The sequence below is a fragment of the Uranotaenia lowii genome, chromosome 3 (genome assembly GCF_029784155.1).
Source record: "Uranotaenia lowii strain MFRU-FL chromosome 3, ASM2978415v1, whole genome shotgun sequence".
In the NCBI taxonomy this organism is placed as follows: domain Eukaryota; kingdom Metazoa; phylum Arthropoda; class Insecta; order Diptera; family Culicidae; genus Uranotaenia; species Uranotaenia lowii.
Genome location: NC_073693.1, coordinates 8582847 through 8610474, shown reverse-complemented (window position 1 = coordinate 8610474; position 27628 = coordinate 8582847). Strand labels below are relative to the sequence as shown.

The 27628-nt window shown below is 36.0% G+C and overlaps 2 protein-coding genes across 7 annotated transcripts in view; one reads left to right on the top strand and one right to left on the bottom strand.

The window, feature by feature from the left end:
* The window catches only part of LOC129750541 (uncharacterized), a 380798-nt gene that overhangs the window by 293522 nt on the left and 59648 nt on the right, over positions 1 to 27628 (top strand). The gene's annotated exons all lie outside the window — the stretch shown is intronic.
* LOC129750540 (uncharacterized) lies at positions 20722 to 26844 on the bottom strand. The gene is made up of 2 exons (XM_055745496.1): positions 26408 to 26844; positions 20722 to 24345 (listed from the first exon to the last, which is right to left on the bottom strand). Exon 2 carries the CDS (start codon positions 24239 to 24241, stop codon positions 20885 to 20887), a length of 3357 nt encoding a protein of 1118 aa, XP_055601471.1. The 5' UTR covers positions 24242 to 24345; positions 26408 to 26844; the 3' UTR covers positions 20722 to 20884.

The window sequence follows — 27628 nt, the reverse complement described above, 5'->3', positions numbered from 1 at the left end:
TTTTTGAGTGTAACTAATATGATTAACGCTAGCAAATCTGAGGGTTATTCAACTGGTGTTGCTCTTCTTGATATTGAAAAAGCTTTTGACAGTGTTTGGCACAAAGGTTTAGTAGCTAAATTAGCTCGATTTGATTTTCCTGTATATCTCACCAAAATTATTCAAAATTATTTGACTAGCCGAACTTTGCAAGTAAGCTATCAAAATTCATGCTCTGAAAGGACACCCATTAGAGCTGGTGTCCCTCAGGGTAGTATACTTGGGCCTATTTTATACAATATTTTTACTTCTGATCTTCCTGATGTCCCAGAAGGAAAAGGTAGAAGATTTGCTGACGATACTTTGCTTTCAGCCAAAGGTCAAAATTTACGGGTGGTACGCAGTAGATTGCAACAAAATTTAAATTCCTTTTTGAATTACTTGAAAATGTGGAAAATTTCTCCTAACGCTTCCAAAACTCAACTTATTTTATTTCGCCATAAGCCAAGAGCAAATTTTTTAAAACCTAATGAAAATCATTCCATAACTTTTAATGGGGTTTCATTAGAATGGTCTGATCACGTGAAGTACTTAGGACTCACACTTGATCGGAATCTTTCTTTTAAGAATCACATTGAAGATATTCAATCTACATAAATGTAATAAATACACTAAATCTCTTTATTCTCTCATCAACAGGAAATCCCGACTTTGCCTGAAGAATAAGATGCTTATTTACAAGCAAGTCTTCCGACCAGCGATAATGTATGCAGTTCCGATTTGGTCTAGCTGCTGCGCGACGAGGAAGAAAGCCATCCAGAGGATTCAGAACAAGGTTCTGAAAATGATTTTGCGGCTTCCACCTTGGCACAGCACCGAAGATCTTCATCGGATTGCAGGCATTGAATCTATCGAAGAGATGGCCAACAAAATCATCTCCAACTTCAGAGGCAAATCGATGCAGTCTTCCATCGCAGAGATTCGCTCTCTCTACAATTAGTTTAATTTTAGGATAGCTTTAGTTTTTAGTTTAAAATTTTTTTTTTCACTACAGGATGTTCTCCTTAAGTCGAATAAATAAATTTTAGTGATTATTAAACTATAGGGCTCTGAAAGTTCATTATTGAACTGAACACCTAATTTAATGTATTAATGTAATATAAATGTAATGATGAATTGGTACTAATAAAGATATATTTAAAAAAAAAAGAGAATCCAAAACTTAAAAAATATCTCACAATGTGAGAAACTATGACATAATCATTTTGTTATCATTGAATGATAATTTTATTACATTATACTAAAAATTGAATAAGTGCTGTTGTATACAAATGTTGTATCTAATTCTGCTGTTGCATGATGTCCCGTTTGGCGGCATTTCTTTAAAAATCAGTCATGGATTGCATGTATTTATACGAGGAGCAGGTAGACATTTTCAACGTTAATTCAAGACCAAATTTTGAAAACCGATAAGAGTTGTTAGAAGTTGCATATGTTTAACTGCAGATTGAATTTGGTGAATCAACTTGAAGCTTTAGGTAATATTTAGATGGTAATTTCTGCATCCACATGTGAATTCATGATAGTTATGAATGAAAGAAGCACTTATCTTTTATCAGATTAAAATTAAATTCTGCATTGATTTAGATTCAACAGTATTTGAAATATTTACATTAACTCTCATCTGCTCTTTAAGGTCAATATGACACTTTTGGAAGTTTGGCGGCTCGTAACTTTATTCGGGTGCATCCAAATGATAAAATTTCTTCGGGGACCCTCAATACATTCTTGAAATCTTTAGTTTTGTATCATTACTTTTTACTGGAGATTAGTTATGTAAAGCTCTGAAAAAATTTATTTAGTTTCCAAGTAAACTGAAATTAGAAGCTGCACGTTGCTCATAAGTATATATTTTTTCGAAATTTTTCAAGATTATGACCACAAAAAATGTAAAAAGTGATGTTAAAAATCGTACTTTTCAATCGATAAACCGTCAAAATTGTTTACGTCACTCCAGATAAATTTTGAAAAGTGGATTGAAAAGTAGACGTAATTTGGTACATTTTTGCATTTTTCGATTGTCAAAATACGAAACACAGAATTTTAAACGAATTTTCAAAAGTAGCTGTTTTTCTATCTTTTTGACATTTTGATTTTTTTTTTCATATTTTCTTGCACTTCACTCTAAATTCCTGGATTTATTTTTAGTTCTATATTTTTCATATTTTTGTAGATTTTGGAAATCTTGAGTTCATATTTTCAATATCCAGTGCAAAGTTGAAGTTGAGTTCGAAAACCAAACGAACTTTTGAAAATTCGTCATAAATTCTGTATTTTGACAATCTGAAAAAGAAAAAAAGAGCCAAATTACGTCAACTTTTCAATGCACTTTTCAAAATTTATCTGACGCAAACAATTTTGACGGTTTATTGGTTGAAAAGTACGGTTTTCACACCACCTTTTTACATTTTTTGTGGTCATGATCTTGAAAAATTTCGAAAAAATATATCCTTATGTGCAACGAGCAGCTTCTAACTTCAGCTTTCTTGGACACTAATAATTTTTTGAGCACTACGCAACTGATCTACAGTCATTTTTCGAAGCATGTTTTTTCGGATTTTTTTTCTTAGGCTTTGAATAACGGAAAACTGGAAACTGTGTTGTATGTTAAAAATGTCTGAGAAACGTATTTGAGTTGCATTTCGAGGTTTCTAAAACTATGTGTTTCTTAAAAATTGGTTGAGAAACAAGAGAGATATTGCAGTTTTAGTCAGGAGCAGAGCATACAAAATTCACCGTCATCAGTCATAAAACTGTGACTGTGAAAAAGTTTAAGCAGTCACATTCATAACAGACGCCTTCAAATGAGTAACCAATTAAACAATCTCGCCTCAACCTTCAGTCAAATGACTGTGACGGAATAATATTTAGATAAAAAAAACAAAGTTCACAAAAAATCACACTAAACACACAAATACACTAACATCGTCTGAACTCGTCGAGCTGATTCGATAGGTACCTATAAAGGTATATCTAAGACCTATAATTAATGATCTCCCAAATCGACCGATAACTATACCTTTCTGAAAGGCATAACATCTTAAGACGACGCCGAAAAACACAAGTTACGTTATGGTCGTGGCTAAAAAAAAAAATCTGAAAACAACGATCATCGTTTCCGTTTTTGGAGATTAGTCCAGGATAGTTCGGGACCGGGATATTTTCGAACGTAATATCAACTGTCACGACCGATGAGAATTCGCTAGAGACTTGAAGGACAATATCGACTACGTGCAAAAAATTGCCTTTCATAATTATCTATATAAAAATTCCTTTACAATATCGTAATTCCGCTATTGGTAGTACTTTTTGAATCCGAATTTTATTTGTTTTCGACACTGGCAAATCGCCCAACAAGCAATCCAAATACACAAAATTTCTCGAATCATACATGAAATGCTTTGAACCGACGCCGTCAACTTGCTTGACGACCGTCGTTTGAAAAATAATATCCGTCACGTGAACAGAAATCCATGACGATAGTCAAGCTTTTCCAGTCCCTTGAAGCTTAACTAGTAGTCAAATGAGATTTGAAACGTGACGATGAAGGAAAATCAGCAACCATGTCAACTATGATGCTTGAAAAATGCCTGCTCTGGATGCGAGGATAGACGTTCGGTAATGATTGAGGGAGCGAAGTTCAAAATGTATCACCAAGTATGTCGATCACCGCCGATTAGCCACGTGATGAACAGCAACGATACACAGCAAAAAAAGTGTTGCGATAATACATCAAAAACGTGCACATAACTTGAGTCGCAAATGCTACCTAATATTACATCGTTTTGATTTAAAAAATCACATCGTTAAGATGTAAAAAAATTGTACTTGAAAATGTATCGTAGTAGACAAACACATAAACGTAGAGCATCAAAACGATGTAAAAATTTCGATGCGATATTTAAGAGGGAAGATATTATTGTATGAACTTGTCGTTGTACTTTCCGAAATATGTGCAGTGCAAGTGACAAATAATTGGAGGTCTGATGAACTCTTTGCTTTCAAATGATCAAATTGAAGGAGTAAAAATGGCTTAGTGCTCAAAAATCACATATGGTCAATGTGGTCACAAATGATACTATGATTTTATGTTTAAAATTTACTGGGGCATTTTCAGAGGAGTAAATCTTCAATAAAACTGCAAAAATGATTTATTCAGATTGAAATTTATTCAAGAAAATCGTTTAATAAGAGTACTCCGTAGCTACAATTGATTTAATGAAGCTACTAGACTAGATAGCATCAGTAACCAGAATCTCGGATTTTCAACTGAATGCACCAAATTTTAATCCAACGTTCACAATCACGTCTTAGATCTCATCAATCGGAGGTTTCTTTTAACACTTGATGGTCTGTTCGGTACGCGACAAGCAAATCGAATGTTTGATTTTATTTTCACAACAGGTTCCGGCAATGTCCTTACCGTCGAAACTATCAGCATCCCGTAGACTCGTCTTTGCTCTTTTAACTCTGGATCTTAATTTATTTTCTCATATAGGCATGCATGACATGAAGGGAGGAACGGGTTGAGGCTTTGAGCCTTTAAAAGGATTCACCTGAAAGCAGAAGAAAAAAATGAATCTAAACACTTACCCTCCGTCTGTTTATTTACTTTTTCTCACACTCCTAGACCATTATTTCTTTTAAGGTATTGTCCTAAAAACAAAAAAATATGAACATTAACATATATCAACGGATTTGCTTACAAATTTTAAACAATTTGATATTTCTTACCAGTTAATCGGTTACCTCAGAGCCTCAGAAACCCCTCCAACGTTTTTGATATGAATTTTTTTTTAGTTGACAGATATGAGTTGCTTTGATGTTATTACATACAATGATGTGATATTACACTAAAAGACATCTTCAAATTGTGCACATCGTTTGGATGTAATAACACGAAAATTTTGTAATATAACAACATAAATTAAAATTATTACATCATATGGCTTACATATGCTAGAATTACATCGTCCATCGTTACAATTTTTTTTGCTGTGTAGCCTCCGATGGGGCATGGTATATTTTCTTGTATCAAGTTAGTGTTGATTTTCAACATATATTCAATGGATACTCTTACCACGTGCGTATCAGTATTCTAGCTAGAAACCAATCCTGATTGCTTTTCTTGAGCGATTTTCCGATCATTGGTTGTGATACGTTGGAACCGATACACGCCTAGTGCTTTTATGCTCGACATGCTTAAATAGTTAACTGTGAAACAACGAATTGCTTATAACAGCCTTATGTCTGTTCATAAAATGAATAAAGAAATGTCACATTCATATTTGGATCGAGTTGGACAACTTCGATTGCCTCCAGATGCTTTCTATCGTAGAAAATGTACTGTCAACAGGAATTTTGCGAATGAATAATTTTTAGGACTTGGTGACTCGTCGAATGCCACTCCTTAAGCTAAAGCTTTAAGGGGAACATCGTGCAGGACTACACACATCGAGAGGAGATGTATTGGCTTTCACATTCTGTTTATGCGGCGGTTAACGTTATTATCAATTTTCAATGCATAAGCCCTGTGATAAATAATGTAAAAGAAATATCAAGGTGGCTTCAAACGATAGAGGTCGAAAAACGTGGCTCCAGAGAGTAATTGAAGTTGTCAGAAACAGTTGTTTTCCATTTGCCTTCTCATAGTCAAACCACTGGATGCCTTTAGCAGCTTAACAAGAGTTGTTTCAAGTGAATCTGTTGAAAATTGGATATTAGTTCTTCATTTATAATCGTTGCTCCAGAGAGTCAATATTCGATGAGCTCAAAACACGTCAATATCAGGGTAACTTAAGAAGGAGATAATTCGTTTTAAAAGGTTATTTAACGGACCCGAGGGTCTAAACTGATAATTTCACAATAAATCAAAGAAATTGTTCATCTAGTTATGGGTCTGGAAAAAGTAGAAAATTCGAAGTTTTTCACAAAAATCAGCAACTTTTATTTTTTTGTTATGCAGCCTTAAGAAGTTTGAAGTGTGTGTTTTATAAGTTATGATTACTTAATTACGAACAGTTTAAAATATTACGAATAAGAAATAAATAGCAAATAACACATGAGAAGATGAGATCAATTAAATAAGGAAAACATTTATTGTAAATTATTGTGTTTTAAGAAAAAATCAAAAAAAAAAAATCAACCAATATTCTACTTCTTACGCTTCGAGAAAACATTTGATGTTTTTTTTTCGCTTTTCGTTTATTCTGTTCGTTGCATTTGTGATCCATGTTTAGGATCTGAAGCTTTGCTTTGGTTAACATAATGATGTACTTCTTGGCACCCAATCTTGCGCAGGATGTACAAAGGGTATCGGAAACTTAACCATGATTTGAGTTTAAGGCCACATTAAAGTTAGAATAAGTTTAATTACATCTTTATTATTATACATCTGATTCTTTTTGACTAGCTCCAAAAATTTTCCATGGCGTGTTTTCCATTTTTTTGGGATTGAGGAATACTGGTTATTATTATAACTGCTTTTCACACAAGTAGTTTTTTACATAACGAGATTCCGATGAATGACAACTCCTTTTTCAAAATGGCAGAGTTCCATAGAAACTGAGTTTGAAATTTTGATTCCGTAAAATATTTGAGTGATTTTCATCTAATTTTAGACAAAAATAAATTTAACCTGAGCCAGATAATTAATTAAACTGAAAGCTATTTTGCCTCTTTGGAATGGCGGAGCTTGATACAAAATCAGTGAACATATGACGCAGCCGCAAGATTGGATGGGCGGATTTTATCATTTGGAACACAAATAAGTTTAAATATTAAGTGATTATTCATTGCAGTGAAAGACCTCTTCCTATTTATTTAAAAAAAACATAACTTTATGATTTTGACGTACTTACATGATTTATTTTTACGATTGACTACTTTTATTATCAAACTTGGGACTTACTATGAAAACAATGTGATAGACGATACAATTTTTACAATTTCGATAAATTTTCGTTCGGAAACCTTTTACATTTTTTTTCAACAAGAGTATCGAATACTAAACCACATACATACAAATAATTAATGATAAAAAATATAAAACAATCCGAAGAATTTCAAATCAAATGAAATGGAAAAAAACACGAGCAGTTTTAACGTGTTTTTCTGTCGATTTGATTATGTTGATAGCAGATTGTGACGAGACGTTTAATAGAACTTTTTAATCGATACTCCACTTCTAAAAGGGAATATGCTCTTGACTGTTTAGCGGCTTGTACCTTCATTCAGGCGCATCGAAATAAAACAAATTCTTCGGGGGCCCTCAATGAATTCATGAAATCTTTAATTTGCATCACTATTTTTTTATGGACACACCCTGAAACCCCATACCAAAAAAATCTTCAATCAGACCTTGAATGTCAATTTGGCACCCCTCGCTTAAAACCACTATATTTCTCTTGTTTCTCAACCAATTTGTATAAAATTTATAGTTTTATAAACCTCAAATATGTTTGTCAGACAATATTCAGCTACATCACTTCGGTTTTCCAATATTCAAAGTTTAAGAAAAAAATCCGAAAAAAACATGATTCGCATAAAATCTGTAGATCAGCTACGAAATGCTCGATAAAATTTCACTAATTTCACGTTCAACAAAGCTGAAGTTAGAAGCTATACGTTGCGAACAAGGTTTTTTTTTAAATTTTTTTTCATGACCACAAAAAATGTAAAAAAGTTGTGTGAAAACTGCACTTTTCAATCAATGAACCGTCAAAATTGTTGAAGTCACACAATGTTAAATAAAAAAAAGGACTGGAAAGTTCAGCTTATTTGGCACATGTTCGCATCTTTAGATTTTCACGAGAATAAAATTGAAATTGAATGTGTCAGAGCAGTCCGTTTCTGCAGCTACCGGTTTGCAATTTTGTTTATGTAATAACACTTATTACCTTCTAAATTTTCGGAACTTCCGGTCGACACTTCTGCACTTTCTTCCAACTTTCGCTTAAAGCGATTTTTAGTTTATTTACGTACTGAAGTTAATATTTTTCTCAAATTTTCGCTAACGGAAAGAAAAACGCGTGCGATTAGCAAAAGTCATCGCCTACTCCAATTTGTCATTTTTCTTCCCCAAAGTTCAAGTTGAAAAAGTTGTCGTCGCTCCGCTATTTGTTACTGCATACATTAAGGTGCTTTTGTGTAGCAAGATGTTGGTTATTTTCTTTATTTTTTAACAGATTTTTAGTTTTAAGTCATCGGCTATTCGTTACAAGCTTTTCTCGTAAAGAATCGATTAAAACATTCCAAGAAGTTTTCCGCACAGCCCAAATTCATCGGAGCATATCGTGCAATTCAGGGGAGATTGCGTGACCGGGATCAATTAGTTAGATGATCGTTAATCAACTTTGGTCAAATATTTACTTTTCTTTCTTCGGCGTTCCAACGATGCGCGATGGATTGAATTGAAATGCGTGTGTATCCCGAAAGAAATAAATACACACGTAAAAAAATGTTCGTTGTCGGTGGGGCTATTGATTTACACTACGCTCGCCTCGGTGCGATGGGCTGAATGACATTGTGAATAATTGATATGTACAATATCGGCCACATGACGGATGTGCTAGGGGTCTCAATCAATTATTGATTGATGAGTTCATTTGTGCGAGGAAAGGGTTGCTGAAAGGCGATGAAAGCATGCAGCAACAGCAGGAGCAGCGCCTAATGAGCTGTCGCTTCCGATGACATTATGTTGTTGTTCTGTTGTTAGTTGGATACTTGGAAATTTGAGATAATCCTTAAGCAGTTCGATTGGTCGTTTGATGGCAATTAATCATCACCTGAATTGATGGTTCCACTCAATCAGTCGAATCGAGTTAATTAATTACCTACCTGATAAGTTTGGAAATATGCTGAAATATGCTGAAATTGTTGCTGAATTCAAAATATTTTCAAATTCAGCAGGAATTGTTGAGAATTGTCAAGTCATTTGAAACTGAGAAGATTAAACCCTGTTCGGTTGCCTTGGAGGCTAAGCATAGGAATATGTATTCACCAAAGGACATTGTCCAGTCCAGAAGTGAATAAGGTTTAAATTCCATCATCCAACAGTAACAAAAAAAAAGATTGACGCAGGCAGACAGACACCCCAGCATTTGTTGACGAGGATCCGTCACCGGTTTCTTGGCAGCTGCCAGGACTTCGATCCAGATTATTTCGATTGTGTTTGTTTCTGGTGTGGTTTTTGTGGGTGGGTGTGACTGGGGGCGTTTCTTCTTCGAGGCGCTACTGGATTAAAGTCATTTCCATCATCCGCCCTTATGTTTAGGACGAGAGCAAAGAGAGAAAAACGGAAAGCTAAGCCCTCCAAATGGGGATGGGAAAGTTGAACGGCGAAATGGTTCCACATAATCCACCCTGGCCGGAGTCCAAGTGGGTCATGCTACTAACATCTCGAGAATGTGGTCTTCATTTGATAAGTTATAGATATTTTTGAGCAATACAATAATGTTGAGTTTGTTGAAAACGAACAGTTTATAAACTTAATGCCTCCACCTTTTTTATCATCCCCCCTTACTAGTTCTAGATCTATCGTCTTTCGTGCTGGATTATTATTTGTGTTAGTATTTACTTGATCTTATAGTAAGTAAATTAAACTTCTCCAAAATTATTTCTACTATTTAAAAAAAAATCAGAACATATTTGTAAATAGTTTAAAAATTTGAAATTCCACTTTCTAATGATACATAAAATAATGGATCTAAAATTTCTAAAATCCGTTCAAAAAAAAATTCTAAATGTTGGTTTTCTTTTTTTACATCTTTCTTAAATCTGAAATTTATTTAATACTTGGAATTTTTATCATAATACCAGGTTTAAAGTTAAAATTTGTTGAATCTTGTATAGATCATCTTAAACAAATTTGCTAGTTCAGTTCAAATGCCATATAATTATTAAGTTTTGTTATCGCGAGGAACTGCAAATTTTAAGCCTGAATTATGAATCTCAACAGTTGTTAGGTGAAATTCGGGACAAACAGTCTCGTGATACAGCTGATTGAGTTTAGAGGATTTATATTGTTTCACTCAATTAGTAATTGAGCCCATTTGAAATAAAAAAAAATCCATTAAAGATCTAAAATCAAAATATAAAAACTGATACATTAATTTTATCTCTGAATCTGAAATCGAAATCTCATTCTGAACATGAAATTTTGAACAATAAAATCCGAATCTAAAGTCTGAATTTGAACCTTAAATTATGTGAATCCTGAATCTGAAATCTGAAAACATAATCTTAAACCTAAATTTTAAATCTATTGTTCTGAATTCGGAATCTGAATCCGAAATCCGAATTTGAAATCTGAAGCTGAGATCTGAAACCGAAAACTTAATCTGGAATCTACATCTAAAATTTGAAACTGAAATATAATTCAGAACTCTTAAATCTGAATCTGAAATCCGAAACTGAATCTTTTTTTTTTTTTAACGGAAATTCACTGAAACTGAAATATGAATCAGTAATCTGAAATAAGACTCTGAAATCTGAGTCTGAATCTGAAATCTGAATCTTAAATCTAAAATCCGAATCTGAAACCTGAAACCTAAATCTGAATCTGAAATCGAATCTTATCTGAATCTAGGTTTGAAATCTGAATCTGAAGTCTGAAATCGGAATCTGAAACATGAATCTAAAATCTGAAATCTGAATCTGAAATCTGAATCTGAAATCTGAATTTGAAATCTGAATCTGAAATCTGAATCTGAAATCTAAATCTGAAATCTGAATCTGAAATCGGAATCTGAAATCTGAATCTGAAATCTGAATCTGAAATCTGAATCTGAAATCTGAATCTGAAATCTGAATCTGAATCTGAAATCTGAATCTGAAATCTGAATCTGAAATCTGAATTTGAAATCTGAATCTGAAATCTGAATCTGAAATCTGAATCTGAAATCTGAATCTGAAATCTGAATCTGAAATCGGAATCTGAAATCTGAATCTGAAATCTGAATCTGAAATCTGAATCTGAAATCTGAATCTGAAATCTGAATCTGAAATCTGAATCTGAAATCTGAATCTGAAATCTGAATCTGAAATCTGAATTTGAAATCTGAATCTGAAATTTGAATCTGAATCTGAAATCTGAAATCTGAAATCCGAAATCTGAATTCTGAATCTGGAATTCAAATTCGAAATCTGAAGTCAGATTCTGAAATCTGAAATCTGAATCTAAAATCTGAATCTGAATTCTGAATCTGAAATTTAAATTTGAAATCTGAATCAGTATCTGAAATCTACAATCTGAAATCTGAATCTGAAATCTGAATCTGAAATCTTTTTTGTTTTTTTTTTGTGGCGTTTAAATAGCTGTGAGAAGCTGACGCTGAAAAGGAAATGTGGGTAGAGGGGTCAGGGAAATAAAAGTTTAGAGTAGGCAGCTTAGAATAGTAAGCGATCTTGAGACGTTGGCTATACCATCTTGCACTTCCTTAAGTCCACTTCGGATGAATATGAACTTAAAGCAGAACAAGATAGTGAACTAACCCCTCATGATACCAGTTGGAGGAAATACGTTGGCGGTTTGAGACAGGTCGCTTAATTAATCCCAACGAAACTAACTACAGTATTTATATATAATTGAAAACAGTAAAATAAAATGGAACGCTCTCACCATGTTATAGAACTCTCCTTGGGATTCGAAACCATCTTAGGGGTCCAATGTTGAGAGGATATAGCTTGAAGGCTCGTTCGTCATCATCAAAAAGTCACATGAAAAGAAATATAAAAAAGAAAAGAAAAGAAAAAAAGAAAAATAGGATATTAGTTCATTTTATCTATCAATATATAATATGAAGCCTAGCTCAAACCAGTAATAATCTAGCTTCAGTATCTTTATCGATATCGTCTACTTATCAAAAGAACTGGAAATGCACAATGCTGTTTTTCTAAAACCTAATCACTTATTCTGGTCAGCCTCTCTGACAAACTATGCTAAGTCTACATAGGGGTTCTATGAAAACATACCGTGTGCCTACTGTAAAATGCCCGAAATCAGTGATTTGGACTATCTACTCATTGTCATTATTCAAAACCGTACATTCTATTATATACTTCCATAGATGAATTTCAAACCTAACCGAAAAACTTAAAAATCTGCTAAAAGTGAATAATTAAATAAAAAGCAAAAAAACGTCTAACCAAATGAAATATAACATTCTTCAAGAACAGCATTTCCATCCAATGAGCCTCTAGTTCTTGTAAAATGCTTGATTTAAGAATAAGCCAACGAAATTCATAAACCGCAAATACACACTTACTAGAGCATTGGGGAGGCGAATACCATAATCTTTACCTAACATCGTAATACTTCTAGCAAGTTTTCTCTATTTTTAATTCTATAAGACTAAACCAACTAACTATCTAACCAAACGAATTATGCCCTATTGAAAGTATCAACTTTTATTATGGTAAATTGTGATAATTTCACTACCAAATGTTGCGATTGTTCTGCGGAAGGGAGGGCAAGTGTTTCAACTCCCATTCATCTTATCAACATGGATCATGAAAAAATAGACATCTTTGAACCTACTGCTGAATTTAAACTTAATAAAGATGTCCAGCTCCTCTTCTAATTTAGGCCATATTATGACACCATGTTTAACAAGATTGTGTGTAACGACACTGTCAGGAAAATGATGGTTTGATCTATCATTTTCACAAACATACACACCGCAGCCGTTAACCCATTGCAACTTAGGGTACGGAAATCTGAATCTGAAATCTGAATCTGAAATCTGAATCTGAAATCTGAATTTGAAATCTGAATCTGAAATCTGAATCTGAATCTGAAATCTGAAATCTGAATCTGAAATCTGAAATCCGAAATCTGAATTCTGAATCTGGAATTCAAATTCGAAATCTGAAATCAGATTCTGAAATCTGAATCTAAAATCTGAATCTGAATTCTGAATCTGAAATTTAAATTTGAAATCGGAATTTGAAATCTGAATCAGTATCTGAAATCTGCAATCTGAAATCTGAATCTGAAATCTGAATCTGAAATCTGAATCTGAAATCTGAATCTGAAATCTGAATCTGAAATCTCAATCTGAATTCTGAAACCTGAATCTCTGAAATCCTAATCTGAATCTGAATCTAGATTGTGTAGGAAATGATAGTGCATGATAATACAAATTAGAATAACACAGATATAAGTCATAACAAGAATATAAACGCGTTCTTCTTCGTTACACATAATTCACATATCTTAATTAAAATTGCTGTTCATCACCAACTTAGACGAAAGTAATCACTCAAACATTACTAAATCAGTGGTAGAGTGTAACATCGGCTGAAGAGAAAAAGAGAGCGCGAGAGGTTTCGTTCTTCATACGATTGAGAAAAACCGAAGATTCATTCGTATAACTAACGTTGTAAATAAATGTCGCGTTTTGCTCAGTTGAAAATATGAATGGTGTTTTTAAAGTGAAAATTTATACCAGGGTCACTACAATGGCGCAGATAGGTAAAGGACAATATATAGCTCCCTAAAGGTAAGTAGAGGGAATAAAATTTTGTATTCTGGTCAGTGTAAGACAAAAAGAAACATTGAGAATAGTGAAAGTTAAAATTGAATTATGAAAGAAATCAAGATGGCGATGTTACAGTCGTCACACATTTCTGGAAAAGGTCTGTAAAAAAAAAAAAAAAAATTATGGAGGTATTTTGCGTGAGGTTATACAAAATATAGAAGAGTTAAATATTATACAATTATTCGGGCGAGAGGACTCGATATTTAGTTAAAGTTACCCTGCGAGAGGTCAGGATGCTGAGTTTCGATCTACATTAAAAAAAAAATAAATAAATAAATAATAAATCGAGCGAGAGGTCTCGATCTGCATTGTTAAAGTCGAGCGAGAGGACTCGGTCTTTAAAAAAGTTGCCCTGCGAGAGGTCAGGAATGCGAACTAAATAAAAAAAAAAATCGAGCGAGAGGTCTCGATCTGCAATTTTGAAGTCGAGCGAAAGGACTCGTTCTTTGAAAAGTTATCCTGCGAGAGGTCAGGATACTGAAATGCGAAAAAAAAAAAAGAAAAATCGAGCGAGAGGTCTCGATCCGCATTATTGAAGTCGAGCGAGAGGACTCGGTCTTTGAAAAGCTATCCTACGAGAGGTCAGGATACTAAAATGCTATTTAAACGGAAAAATCGAGCGAGAGTTCTCGATGTTCATCAGAAGTCGAGCGAGAGGACTCGATCTTTGAAAACATACCCTGTGAGAGGTCAGGATACTGCACTGCAATCTATATTTAAAAAAAAAGGCTATTCTGCGGAAGTGCTGGAGTAATGTACTATGATCTAATTCCGGTCGAGCAAGGGTCTAGTTTTTACCGAAGGAATCAATGTAGATGATCGATGGGTGATTGACAGAAGTATGGATGTGTCTAGATATGTTGCTAGAAATTCACACCTTCATAAATTGATTTCAACTACCCAAGTAACCATAAGCACTAAAATCTAGCATCAACTCTGCTCTAGCGTCAGCTATAGTGCTTGATTCTGTGCATCATTTTAGCTCTGTGAGCCAGGTTTGGCGAAATTAACTGCTGCATTAGTGCAGAAACTGGTATAACCCTATAAAAGCACAGTTATAGCATTGGTTGATGCTACAGCGTTGGCGGGCAAAATGCTGGGAAAATGCAAATGGCGTTCGAATGAGGTTCGACCATGCGAAAAAAAAAAAAAATATTTTGGATTTTTGTTTGGTTCATTTTTCGGCCATGATTCTTAATTTGTAATTATTTTTATATTCGCTTATGCATATTGAGGAGATCTCTCGGATTGAATTTTCTACATGATTTTATTTTTTTTTATTTTTTTTATTATTTTTCAGTTGAAAATGACCTGGAATCGAACTCATGACATATGTGGCTCTGACATTTGACATTGACTTTGCCTGTGAACCTATCAGGTCCACGTTAAATCTTTGAAAAAAAGACCTATTTGAATCAAATTTCTAGCAACCGGTGCCCTGAATTTGCATTGATTCAGCATCAATCAATGCTAATGTGCTTTGGCCTAATGCCACTGTAGTGCTTACATAGTGCTTAAAAGCATTAAAGCAACCTTGTGTGATGCCAATTTAATGCTTAGAAAATATAGCATTTGTAATTCTGATTTAGAGCAATGTTGCATTTCAAATGCATTGTGCAAAGCTGATAGAATGCAAGTTGCATTTTTAAAGAGTGGTATAATTCTAACATTATGCAGCATAGCACTCGAAGGGCTGTTGTAATGCAAAATTGCACTTGATGTGCTGATATAGTGTAATTTAGCCTTTGAATGCTGGTGTAAAGCTATAAAAATGCAAAGCTTTAGTGCTTATGGTTACTTGGGTAGTTCAGTCTATCCACCAAAAAAAAATAAAATTGGAAATTAAACAGATATCTGATTTAGAGTATTTTGTTTTCTTAAAATAAATGTTTGAACCTGAAACATAATCTTAATCATAGTTTGAAACAGGAGTTCAATATTGAAGATTGTACGGTTGATGTTAGTGTATTTATATGATTGTAGAGTCGGAAATGGAATCGATTCTTGTTGTGATATTGGAAAACTTGGTCTAAGTATTAAGAGGCAACTGTCTATCCAGTTTTCTTTTAAAAACAAAAGTTACTCTTGAGTCAGCAATCTAAATCTGAACTCAAGTTTTTTTTTATCTAGAATTTAAGGTAAAAGAAAGAAAAATAATAAAAATCTATTATTCATTATTTTCTTGAATTCTTCAAGGATGTGAACACATTGAACTGCAAACCAAGGTAAGGGTCGTTTTCAAATCTGTATAGGGTGGAAAGGTATAAATGTGCATTTCCTTGAATCATAGTCTGGATCCAGAGTTTTCGTAATCTGAACTAGAGATTTGGTTCTGAATACAAGGTTGGAATCCGAGAGTCTTCCTATATCTCAAATCGAACATGGAAGTTCGATAGCAAAGTTGGCATTTCATGAGAGATCTGGGTTACCTTTGGTGAGTGAGAAAATAACAAGGACAGATGTGCAATTCATAAGGTTCATATGAATTGAAGTTGATTGATTTGAATAGTTGAAACTTCGATCACCAATCCTTGATAAAACAGTGTTGATATGAACAAAAAGCAAAAAAAACTGCTGGTAAAGTTTCGGAGTCTTGCTGTTAAATACCATTTATAATCCATGAACTTTAAAAAAAAAAAGATGCTTTCTGCTTGTATTACTTGTAGAATTTAAGAATTTATACTTGGGAAATTCCAAAGCAATGAGATTTGTGATTTTTTCGCTTGACCTTGCATGAGAAAGTAAAACGGCTTATGCGATATAATTACTTACATAGTGTGTTTGACAACTTATATTGACTTAAAAATGATTGATTGTAATCAAGTATGCCTTTTAAGGAGGATGTATTAGATTTAGACAAGGAATAAGACTTAACTTAAATATATTAAAATTTACACCACGATAAATCAACATTACTGACAAAGGTTCATGATAAGTATACAATGTGCGATTACTCCGAAATTTGATTTTTAAGTCTTGAAACTGAAATTCGAAGCAATAGTCGGTTGTAATAGCTAAATCCTGATCGCTTATAAGATATCTAAATAAAAGTTCTTGCTTAAAAAAAAAAAACGCCTTATAAGGTACATATGACATACATTGTTCAATTTTCTGGTATGAATCTGGGTTTGAGTACAGGTGTCTTAAATATGAATTTGTACTATGAGTCTCATATTAAACTGAACTTTCATTATGATTCTAAAGCGAAATTAAGATCAGTGATAAATAAGTCTTTTAAATTCGATTTAGAGATGCAGAGAAGTAAAACTTACTTTCGGATAGCATTCTGAAACTAAGATTTCTAAGCTGGATTTGAAGTTTAATTTTGTATTCTGAGTACAAGTCTGAATTTAAAAAAACCCTACTAAATAGGTATAATTGTAACTTAAGTTATGCAAGACAAATAAGAAAGCGGTAGAGACGACCTTGTTGTTGGAAGTTTGGATGTAGAGAATCATCTTTAATATATTTTACGAGGTTTAGTTTTGAATTTGTGCTCACCCTGATCAAGGTAGTGTAATGACTAATATGGTAAACAGGCTCATGATTCTGATGTGTACTAAAGCAAGACTTATCTATCTATCCTTACATTTATTTTAGTACTGTCAGCGAAAGTCTTGTACAATGCTATTTTTCAAAAAACCTATAGATGCGATATAACATAAACTTAAGGAATCATGAAGCAATAGCACACGTAATTTGTTTGTTTTCCTAAAATAACCTTTTTCATCGCTTTTTCTGCAACGAGAGAGTGAAACAGCCAGCTTAAGTGATAAAATAATTTACAGAAAATGTTTGTCAACTAAAACTTCTCATAAAATTATTGGTTCAGTACACACTACGAAAAAAAGTGTTTCACGAGCGAATGCCTTTGCGAAAGCATGATGTTTTGTGTTATGATAAATGAGATGCAACAAAGCATCAGTACAGTATTATTTTATCCTATTCCAAGAATTTCGCTTATTTAAGGGTGTTGTAGAACGAAGTCCTTTGTTTTAAAACAGTTTTTATGTGGTTGAGCTGTACTTGTGGTTCCAGGTGGATCACGTTGGATGCATTCACTGCAATTGCAAGGTTGTGCATTGGCTTGCTAGATAAAAAGGGGACTGATCCTCGTAAATCGTGTCTGGAAGGAAGTGTTATTTGTCGCTGATACTTTTGTGGTAGTTATTTGGTGCTGCCTCAGTGAAAGGGTTCGAATTTTGCACCAAACCTAAAAAAAAAGTAGGAATAGCGAACAATTAAAAATAAAACTAACCTGTCCAAAGGGATGAATCATCCTGGATAAAAGAATAACAACGACTAACCTGTGACGAAAACATTGTCAATGTTTCTAAGGCTTATTGCTTATTGAAGAGCTAGTGGTCCTTTCGGTAAGGTGTTTCCAATGCAGGTTTAGAATCGTTTCGGAACAGTTTCGGTTTGCAGCTGCAATCGATTTTGTTTTTGATTGAAAAACAAAAACAACCAATGATTCCTTGTTTACAATAAATACACACTTAAGATAGAAACATAAATTTGGGTGTTATGTGTTACAAGTGGAAGTGATAAAGTCAGTGAAAATTTGAGATTTCGACAAATAAAACCGTACTACATATTTACGTAACCTAGTGATATGAAAAATAAATAAGAAACCAGCGCATGACATCATTTCGCTTGTAAAAGTGTTGCTAGTCGAACCGGTGCGAAAGTTCTTTTAAATGGAACAAACACGATAGTCTTCGGCATTGAAAATTGGTCCTGCTTGAAACAAATTAATTTAAAACAAACTTCGAAGAAGCGGCTTTTCTCTCGTAGGTTAAAACAGTTAACTAAAAGCCTACTCCCATTCTGAGTATTTCGATTATGTTCTTAGTAGCTCAATTCACATATAACATTGGGTAAAGATCAATCGAAGTACAAATTTATAATAAATATAACTATGTATGAAAATTATTTAATATTCATTATTTTATTGAGCTCGCTCAGGTTGTATGATTATTGAAAAGAGCATTGTTGCTGTTAAAATATTTCAAATCTAAATTTTAAGTGTCAGCTTATGTCATGAAGATAATGGAAAGAACTAGTTTAACGATCAATGTATTAAATGTATGAATGTATTAAAATTATGATTTTTAGAAAGTGCTTTTCGATTATTTTTGTATTCATGTGAGAAGGGTAAGGTAATACAATTCAAGCTTTCAGCTGCCCTGAGACAAATTATTATTACTAATTTTTATTAAAGACCTTTTATTGTCATTCGGGTCAAGTCCGGAAACAAATGATTTAATCAAATATTTTTCATGGTTGTTGAATCTTCAAAATCTGGTTGTTAGATCGAGATTATAATTTACTAATGTTTTTCTGATGCAGAGTTTTAATGAAAGTGTTAGCTCCTTAAGCTGAAAATCGATATTGGTATTGGTTCATATTTTATTGAATATCAGAATTTACTGATTTACTGTACAGAAAGGGGGTAATGTAGGAAATGATAGTGCATGATAATACAAATTAGAATAACACAGATATAAGTCATAACAAGAATATAAACGCGTTCTTCTTCGTTACACATAATTCACATATCTTAATTAAAATTGCTGTTCATCACCAACTTAGACGAAAGTAATCACTCAAACATTACTAAATCAGTGGTAGAGTGTAACATCGGCTGAAGAGAAAAAGAGAGCGCGAGAGGTTTCGTTCTTCATACGATTGAGAAAAACCGAAGATTCATTCGTATAACTAACGTTGTAAATAAATGTCGCGTTTTGCTCAGTTGAAAATATGAATGGTGTTTTTAAAGTGAAAATTTATACCAGGGTCACTACAGATTGGAAATCTTAAATCGGAATCTGAATCTGAGCCTGAAATCCGAAATCAGGAATTTTAAATCTAAATCTGGAAGCTGAATTTGAAATAATTCGTTGATTAACTTGGAAACTCTATCGAGTATGCAGACATTTTTTTCAAACTTCAATAGTTCCCGATTTTATGTAAAAATTGAAACTTACACTGGAAGGCTTCAATCAAATTCCATTCTTTTGGGAAGAATGACAGCTTGCTGTTAAAATATTTGAGAAAAAAAAATCAAACACCATTCCACTGGCTCCTTCAAGAACTGATCCTCAAGTTAAACACTGAGCGTTATTCCAAGATATCTCACTTTAGCAAATTCCGCACATTCTGTGCCAAGGGAAAACTTTCCTATTCAACTTAACGCGCTCAAGAATGGAAGTAGCATAAACGCATCCTAGTTAAGGTCGGGGATCCATCTTTATGCTAACACACTCGCTCGTCAACGAGCGATGGTGGATGTAGCGGAAAACCAACTGAAAGGTAATTTCCATCTAGTTCCATATCCCCCCTTGCTTCTTCTCACTTTGCAGTCGCTGCCTCCACGAGTTACTGAACCCATTTCCGGCGACTCGCTACCTACTTTTGCTTGTGGATGCCCCGAGATTCCAAGGTTGGATCCGCGGGAGGTTTATTTATTTTTCGTTGTTTTCGCTTTTTTTGGTTTCTTTTTGATTCTGCTACGTGGAGCAGCATTTTGTGGTAAATTCCTGTGTTGATTATTTCAACAATACTTACCCCGACAATGGATCCACTAACCGTGTAGCGATTTATCTGCCCGCGCGATGCTACTGGTATCAGCCAGCAGCTGTCGTCTGCTCCTCCCAGCGCGGAGGGGAACAACAGGTGAACGGGGGAAGTTCCCGTTTTGTTTCCTCTTGAACGTTGAGATGAAGATTGTGCTTTTGCTTAAAAGGAGCCACGAGCGACGGGTGAGACGAATCGCGCGGCTGGGATAGGAGCACTGCTGGCAAAGATCTCCATAAAACGAATGAATTGCTAGTGTGGAACGTGATTCATTTTCTTATTAAAATTCGCCGAGCTGATCACTATATCTCTTCTGGGGAATGTTGGTAAATTTAATAAGCATTCGGGGTAGCGTTCGAAATCGATGGTTCTGAGAAAAAGCATGAAAGCAATTGTAATAAGATAAATTATGGGCGGTCATTTTGCAATCTACGGATTCTTAAATATCAATTCAACAGCTTTTTGAGAATTATGGCCATTGTGCTTCAACCATGAGATGTCTATATATCCTTTAAATTCATCCAAAGGACTGTGATATAAAATAACCAGCTACCCAAACGTATCTTGTTGAACATAAAACTTCCATATATGTATGTATATTTAGCCTACGTATATGTATAATTTCCTTCCATTTTTCTCTATAGCAAGCAATCAAATTTAAAAAAATTTAAAACAAAATCCTAATTAAAACGGAATTTAAAAAAACATAAACTGTTTCCTCCCTATCAGATATTGTTTAAAATTTGCTTCAAATCGTCCGGAAGACATCGTTTCATGCTCTCCAGGTGGCGCAGCAGCTGTTCGCGGGTGTCCTTGGTGTTGAGCTGAACAGGCAGGGCGGCCATCTGGGAGCTGCTGCAGAGGGTGAGCTTCTGCTTGAGCCGCAGGATCATGTCGACGATTTCGACCTCGTGTTTGCCCTTGACCCACTCGGATAGGTTGGACTCGGACAGGGTTTGCATGTGAAGCGCTTGGAGGGTTTGCTGCAGCTCGAAGTAACGTGTTTCGTACCAACCCTTGAAGTTGGGAGAGGCGAAGAATCTTTTATAAAGGTTTTCCCAATCACCCTTGCAGGTTGACGTGAGCTGAGGTCCGCATTCTTCAAGGGTTGCCAGGAAGTCTTCCTGCTTGAAGGGATTCGGAAGCGGGGCTGATTTGAAGGGTGAGATGTCTTTCTGGAGCGGCATCAGCGAAGCCATATAGCGCTCCAGCGGGATCATAAAGCTTTGCGTAAGTTCAAGAAGGTGGCGCCGAAGCAAGGCGGATTGTACTGACGGTGGACGTTCGGTTTTGATTCCCAAAAGGATCTTTTTGATAAAGGCTTTGTCCTTCGAGATGAATGGTTTGTACTGAGTGTAAACCCCAGGCGATGAGTCCAGGAGCTTGTTGGTGATTTGTTTGATCTTCGAGAGTTTGGAGAGGGATGCGGCTGCTTCGGCTCCGGCTGGATTTCCGCCTGTGGAGGCGATTTGTTTCTGCTTTTGCAGTACGGTTTCGGTGCTATCCTGGAGTCGGATTGTGTGTGGCCAATGTTGAAGCGTCTTGGCAAAGAATGGATTCGTGACGCCCAGAATAATTGACGGATGGCCGTTCTTGTTTTGGGTGAATTCTTTGAACTCACTATCGTGAATGGTGAAGTAGGGTCGACTTTCAGCACAGTACGATAGGGGGTTGATGAGACTCATAAGGGATTGAACCATGTGGGCACAATCCGTTGGGGATGTTCCAGTGACTACGATCGGTTCTCCGGTAAGGACGAGCTCCCAAAGCAGGTGGATGTGTGGCAGGAAAAATTGAAGGCTTTTGAATATATCTATTTCGTGGATGGATGCAATTATTTGTGTCTGAGGGCTGGTGGAAGAAATGTTTTCAGACTTGAGCTTCTCCGTTGTGAAGGATTTGTAATTCTGCTTCGGAATCGAAACTTCATAGATGCTACCCAGTAGATGCAGTGAAATATTATCTCCGGCTAGTAGAGATGGCCAGTGGCAGATGTTATCGCAGACAGCTTCCAAAGTTGGTTCACCAGTAGAAAAATAGGATGGTGCTATAAGAGCACAGATCTCGTAGAAAAGATTCACGAATGGGAGACGAGTAAGCAAAACGAGACTTTTCTGGAAGTATCCTCGTTTAAGTGTGGCATCCTTGATTTGTCGGAAATATACGAATCCCCAAAAGTGTCCCGGATCAGCTCTGTGCACAGGCAAGCAGTGACAGTTGAAGTCTTGGTGCTCTTTACTCAATGAAGAAGATTCTGATCCAGGTGAAACTCGCAATCGTATATGGAATTGAGAATCTCCCATACAGCCTGAGTTGGAGTCTGGAAACGCCAAATAGCAAATATTCATCTTTTCTTGCTCGGTCAAACTAACATGCTTCGGATAAATCAATTCCATCGCTTGACCAAGTTCCAAATCGAAGGTCACTATACAAATGCAGTGTATCCATTCGCCGAATCGTTCCCAAGTGCCTGCTAGCTCATCACTTGGATCAATTATTTGCTGAGCCGGTACTACGTCTTTCATCACTTCCTGTTCCTTGGTATCCTGCTCATGTTTCTCCGCTTCCAGCAGAGTTTTTTTATGTTCATAAACTATTCGATCGATTTCGTATCGTTCCAGTCTTCCTTTATCCAGGGTCGCCTTCAACTCAATATTTCCCTCAACTACGGCGTATAAAATTCCATTCGTATCAGCACTGAACAACAGTCCAACATCCTCGATATCCTCAAAGGTACCCTCGATCTTCAGTCGGCCCAACAATACATTATCACTAACAATGGCACTTTCTCCTTCATACAGAAGTTGCGTTTCTCGGAAACTTTTCACCCGATGTTTCACCTTCAAAGGAACCCTCGAGTTTCTACTCACTAGTATACGAGGCGACCCATCGACCTCACTCTCTGAAACCAGCCCAATCGATCGTGGAACCACATCCAACCACAGCAGATCCTGAATTTCGACAGACTTCTCCCCGCTGAGAATCGCGGCGGCAATGGCCGATCCCACCACAACAGCCTCATCCGAATTGACCGAACTGCTGAGCGATCGTCGATCGAAAAACTCACTCAGCATAACTTGCACCCGAGGTATCCGGGAAGATTCCCCTACCAGCATAATCTCATGTATCGCAAATCTATCCTTCCGAGCTCGCCGAAGCGCCGTTTCCACATGCAATATCACCCGATCGAACAGATCCCGATTCAATTCCTCAAAAAGTTCCTGCGTTAGGACCGATTCGAACGATTGACCCTCCATCATATCGTCAACGTCTATGGACGCTTGATTCGTGTAGGACAGTGTTCGTTTCGCTTGCTCACACGCTTTCCGCAATTTCCTTGAAGCCACCGTATTCGAGGCCACATCCTTTCCATACTTTTCGAAAAACTCTTTCGAATAATGCGCCACCAAACGATCGTCAATGTCCGTTCCACCAAACTGAGTATCACCGGAAGTTGCCTTCACCTCGAACACGCCATTATAGATCGTCACAATCGACACATCCAGGAATCCTCCCCCGAACGAACAAATCAGCACGTACTGTTCGCCTATTACTTTCTTGTTGATCCCAAATGACATCGCAGCCGCGGTCGGCTCGTTGATAAGCCTCAGCACTTGGATTCCAGCAACGGCAGCCGAATCCAATAGTGCCTGTCTCTGTCCATCGCTAAACCCGGCCGGTACAGCAATCACAGCCGATCCCACCGAACACCCCAGCTTCCTTTCAGCCATCGCCTTCAAGTTCCCTAAAATAACACCGCAAATCTCTTCCGGATGGTACTTCTTACTCTCCCCCTTGAATTGAACCTCCAATCCACTGTCCCGTTTATCTCTTCCTAGAATCCGTTTCACCTCCACGATCGCATTCGGAGGGTCCAAATCGGCTTGCCCGAGAGCATCTTCACCCACCAGCCGGCCCTTTTCGGTGAACGCCACCACCGAGGGGATCCGATGACTTCCGTTGCCGTTGGCTATAATTTCAAATTTGCCATTCCGGTAAATGCCAACACTGGAGAAGCTGGTGCCGAAGTCGATTCCGATGGCTAGCGGCGAAGGAGGCTCGTTGCCAACTGTGGGATTCATGATTGGGAGAGTTTTGTAGATGTAGCAGTACTGAAAGGAGGTCAATGGGACATTTTTGGTTGAGCGAGATTTGTCAGAGGGTGGTGGGTTGTCGCTGGTTTAATCTGGAAATTGTAAAAATAGAGCGAGACGGATTAGAAACTACTGAATCTCTACAAGATTTTCGTTTTAGAGAAAACGTTAAAAATGTTTTTAGGTTTAAGAAGTGCAACCAATGAAAATATTTTGCTGGCGACGTGTTCTTTTGCCATTAGTTATGTAAGTAATTACCTGATTTTTACAGACATATTTGTGTATTGATGAAAAAATAAATCATTTTGGGCAATCGGCTCTATTCATTGTTTGTTCTTGTACCATTAAAACAGCTGTTTAATCAGCATAGTTGAAAACCGCTGTAAAAGCTGTTTCAAGCACATGCTTTTCTTCCCTTTTTTGTATCATTTACTCGGATCTTGAATTTATTCTTTTAACTAAGCCTATTGCTGAGTGTCACTATTTTTTTCTCAGTCTGTCTTAATAGCTTGCATTCGAGGTGAAAAATTTCAAAGGTTTGGAATTCAATTAAAAAAAGCTTTCTTTTGAAGACTTGCTATGAAAGACCTCCAATATCAATGGTTAGAAGCCAGCGTCGATTTTTCAGCAGGAATGCAATCGATTCCAGGCATTTTCGTATCTTAGATTGTTGCTTCTTTTTTTTCGAATATATCTTTGATTGTATCAATTTATCATTCCATTTATATTAAATTATTGCAGTAAATTAGGTGTTCAGCTCAATAATGAACTGTTCAGATCCCTATAGTTTACTACTCACTAAAATTTATTTATTCGACTGATTAATTTGCTGAGTACAATTAAGTATTTTAATGTAGGACAACATTCTGTAATGTCAAAAAACCAATTTTAAATTGTCGCTTCTACTAAATAGAAGCGACAATCAAGAATTTTGAGATAAAATTTTTAGCGAACGTGGGCGCTTTCGAGTTTTGCCGTTAATCTGACTTACTGTTGGCTGCGGGGTTTGTTGACAAACTTATCAGATTCTTAAGAGTTGTTAGAAATGCTCAATCCAACATTTGAGCTGATATGTTCGATCTGTCAACAGCAGCGGTTCTCTGGCGTCTCGTCTACAAGCTCGTTTAACTGCCTTTGTCGGCTCCACATATCGTAAGCAATTGGCTGCTTTGGCTGACCCGGTATATGCCTGCCCAATTTCAATTTTCGCCTTTTTCCGATGATCGGTCATGCTCCAAGTCTAATTTGACATTCATTCACTGCTTCCAAAAACTTTACCGAGATTATTCGTAACGACTCGTCTTGATATAGTCATTTGATTCCAGTTCACAGTGACTGTTGTAATTGTAAATAATGGTCCTGATACTTCTTAACGAAACAACTCTAGATTCGGCCTGGAAAAGAACAGTTATAAATCATAACTTTTGAGTTGTGATCAATCATTTACCTTTTTTTTTTAATTTCGAAATTTGCTTTATAATAACTATTGTCTAATCCTACAATCATACTGCCTTTTTGTCTTACATCTTATTTTATCAAATCCCGATCAATCACCCCTGATAGTCAGTAAACTTCTCATAACTTCCAGAAAATGCAAATAATATTACAGCTTTGGCGCAAAAAAAAGCACGGCTGATACAAACTTCTACTTTTAATTTATATTTCCAACTTCAAATTTTGCTTTTCCAAGTCGATAATTCATGGTTACTTTAACACATCTGAGTAAATACTTGTTTTACCTCTAAGTGTAGAACATTGAAACCCTACCAGTTTCTAAAACTACCATGCAAGTCAAACGAAATCAAAGTCTGGCTTCATGAAGCGTGACGTCCAAAAACGTTCCGTTTGGGTCACGTAATAATGGCAAGCTCCCACCAACTGTGCAGAGTAGAGTCCATCGACTATCATGGGAGGGAACACATGTGCCAATTGTTGTTTTTGCGGCCCGCATGCAGAATTTTCCTTTCCTACTTCACATTGTTTACATTTTCCGTTCCATTGATTTGACGTCACAGTTTTCCCATACCAACAAATGGGGGACACCTACACTACCTCCCAGACGCCAGTTCCGTATAATCGGATCGATTTTCAGCAAATAAAAAAAAATCTTTACGGAAGGGGGTTTGCAAAATTTCTGTCCCATGTTGAACTTACTTGTTACTCCTAGAAAAGATTGCACAAGGCAATTATCTCAAGCGACAAATTACGGCTGCGTTCAACAGAGTCAGCTTCAATCGCTGCTGGAAGGGGTTGTCGTTTTCTGTTCCTGATTATTCCAAAGCAGAGCTCTTTGTGGTACATTCCTCCCATCAGCTAGCAAGCAGCAGCAATGAACTTTCACCTTGGGTCAGATCGATAATTTTTTCGCATCCATTTCGAGCAGGAAATCGAACGCGAATTCGCACTTTTCTAGGCTCGAACCGTTCAGTGGTTTATTATTTCCTTTTGCCACACAATTAACTTGACTTTTGCGAATGATGAGCGGATTAAAAACGATCAAACTTTATCCCGGAACCGAAAAACGAACCAGCCAATTTTTGTACGCAAACCAAACTCGCACCATTCGAAAACACAACTCGAGCAAACCAGGTGACAGAAGCGATTGACGCCCACTGCACAGAAAGTTGTACCCACTGACTGACTGCGGCTCTCGTTCTTGGGATTTCAGTGCAGTGGCCACATCTGAGAAAATAAAAAGAGAACGGAGAGGTTTAGCTTTGCAATCTGCAGGAGGAAAGGAGATCGAACGATTCCATGTATAAAATGCGCAGATGCTTAGTGGGATTGTGCGCACTCTGGATGTCACTGTTGGCAATATTTGAAATGCTGTTAACCTTCCAAAGCCGTTCGCAAAATATCAGTTTCGAGGACATTTGAGTTGTAGTTTGATTTCGTTCTCCTGGTTGTAGATGTTAACCGATTTTGATAATATTATATTCATTGTGAAGGTAATTTAATCTCATTACTCAACATTCCAAAATAAAGTCGATAAGTTTTACCAGGTTATCAGAAACTGGTTCAGAAAGTAAAAAGTCTGAAAAATCAATTTTATTTTTAAAATACTCATAACTTCTGACAGCTTCTTTGTATTTAAGTGTTTCGTTGATGTTTGGAATTGTCAAGAATCCATCTATCCGACAATGTATAGATATGTTGGGGTCCAACGAAAGTTTTGACCGCGATCTCAGATCTTCGGGTAGAAAAAAATCTTACTTTTAAAAAACGTCATCCAGTTTTGGCTTTGCTCAGCTGTATTTCATTTACCAATGAACCGATTTTCAAAACTCAAATTTTAATTTTTTGTCGTTAATTTGATCATCATTTTCATAGAACATACTTGGTCTGTCAAAATTCCCAGTTCCTTAGTATATTGGA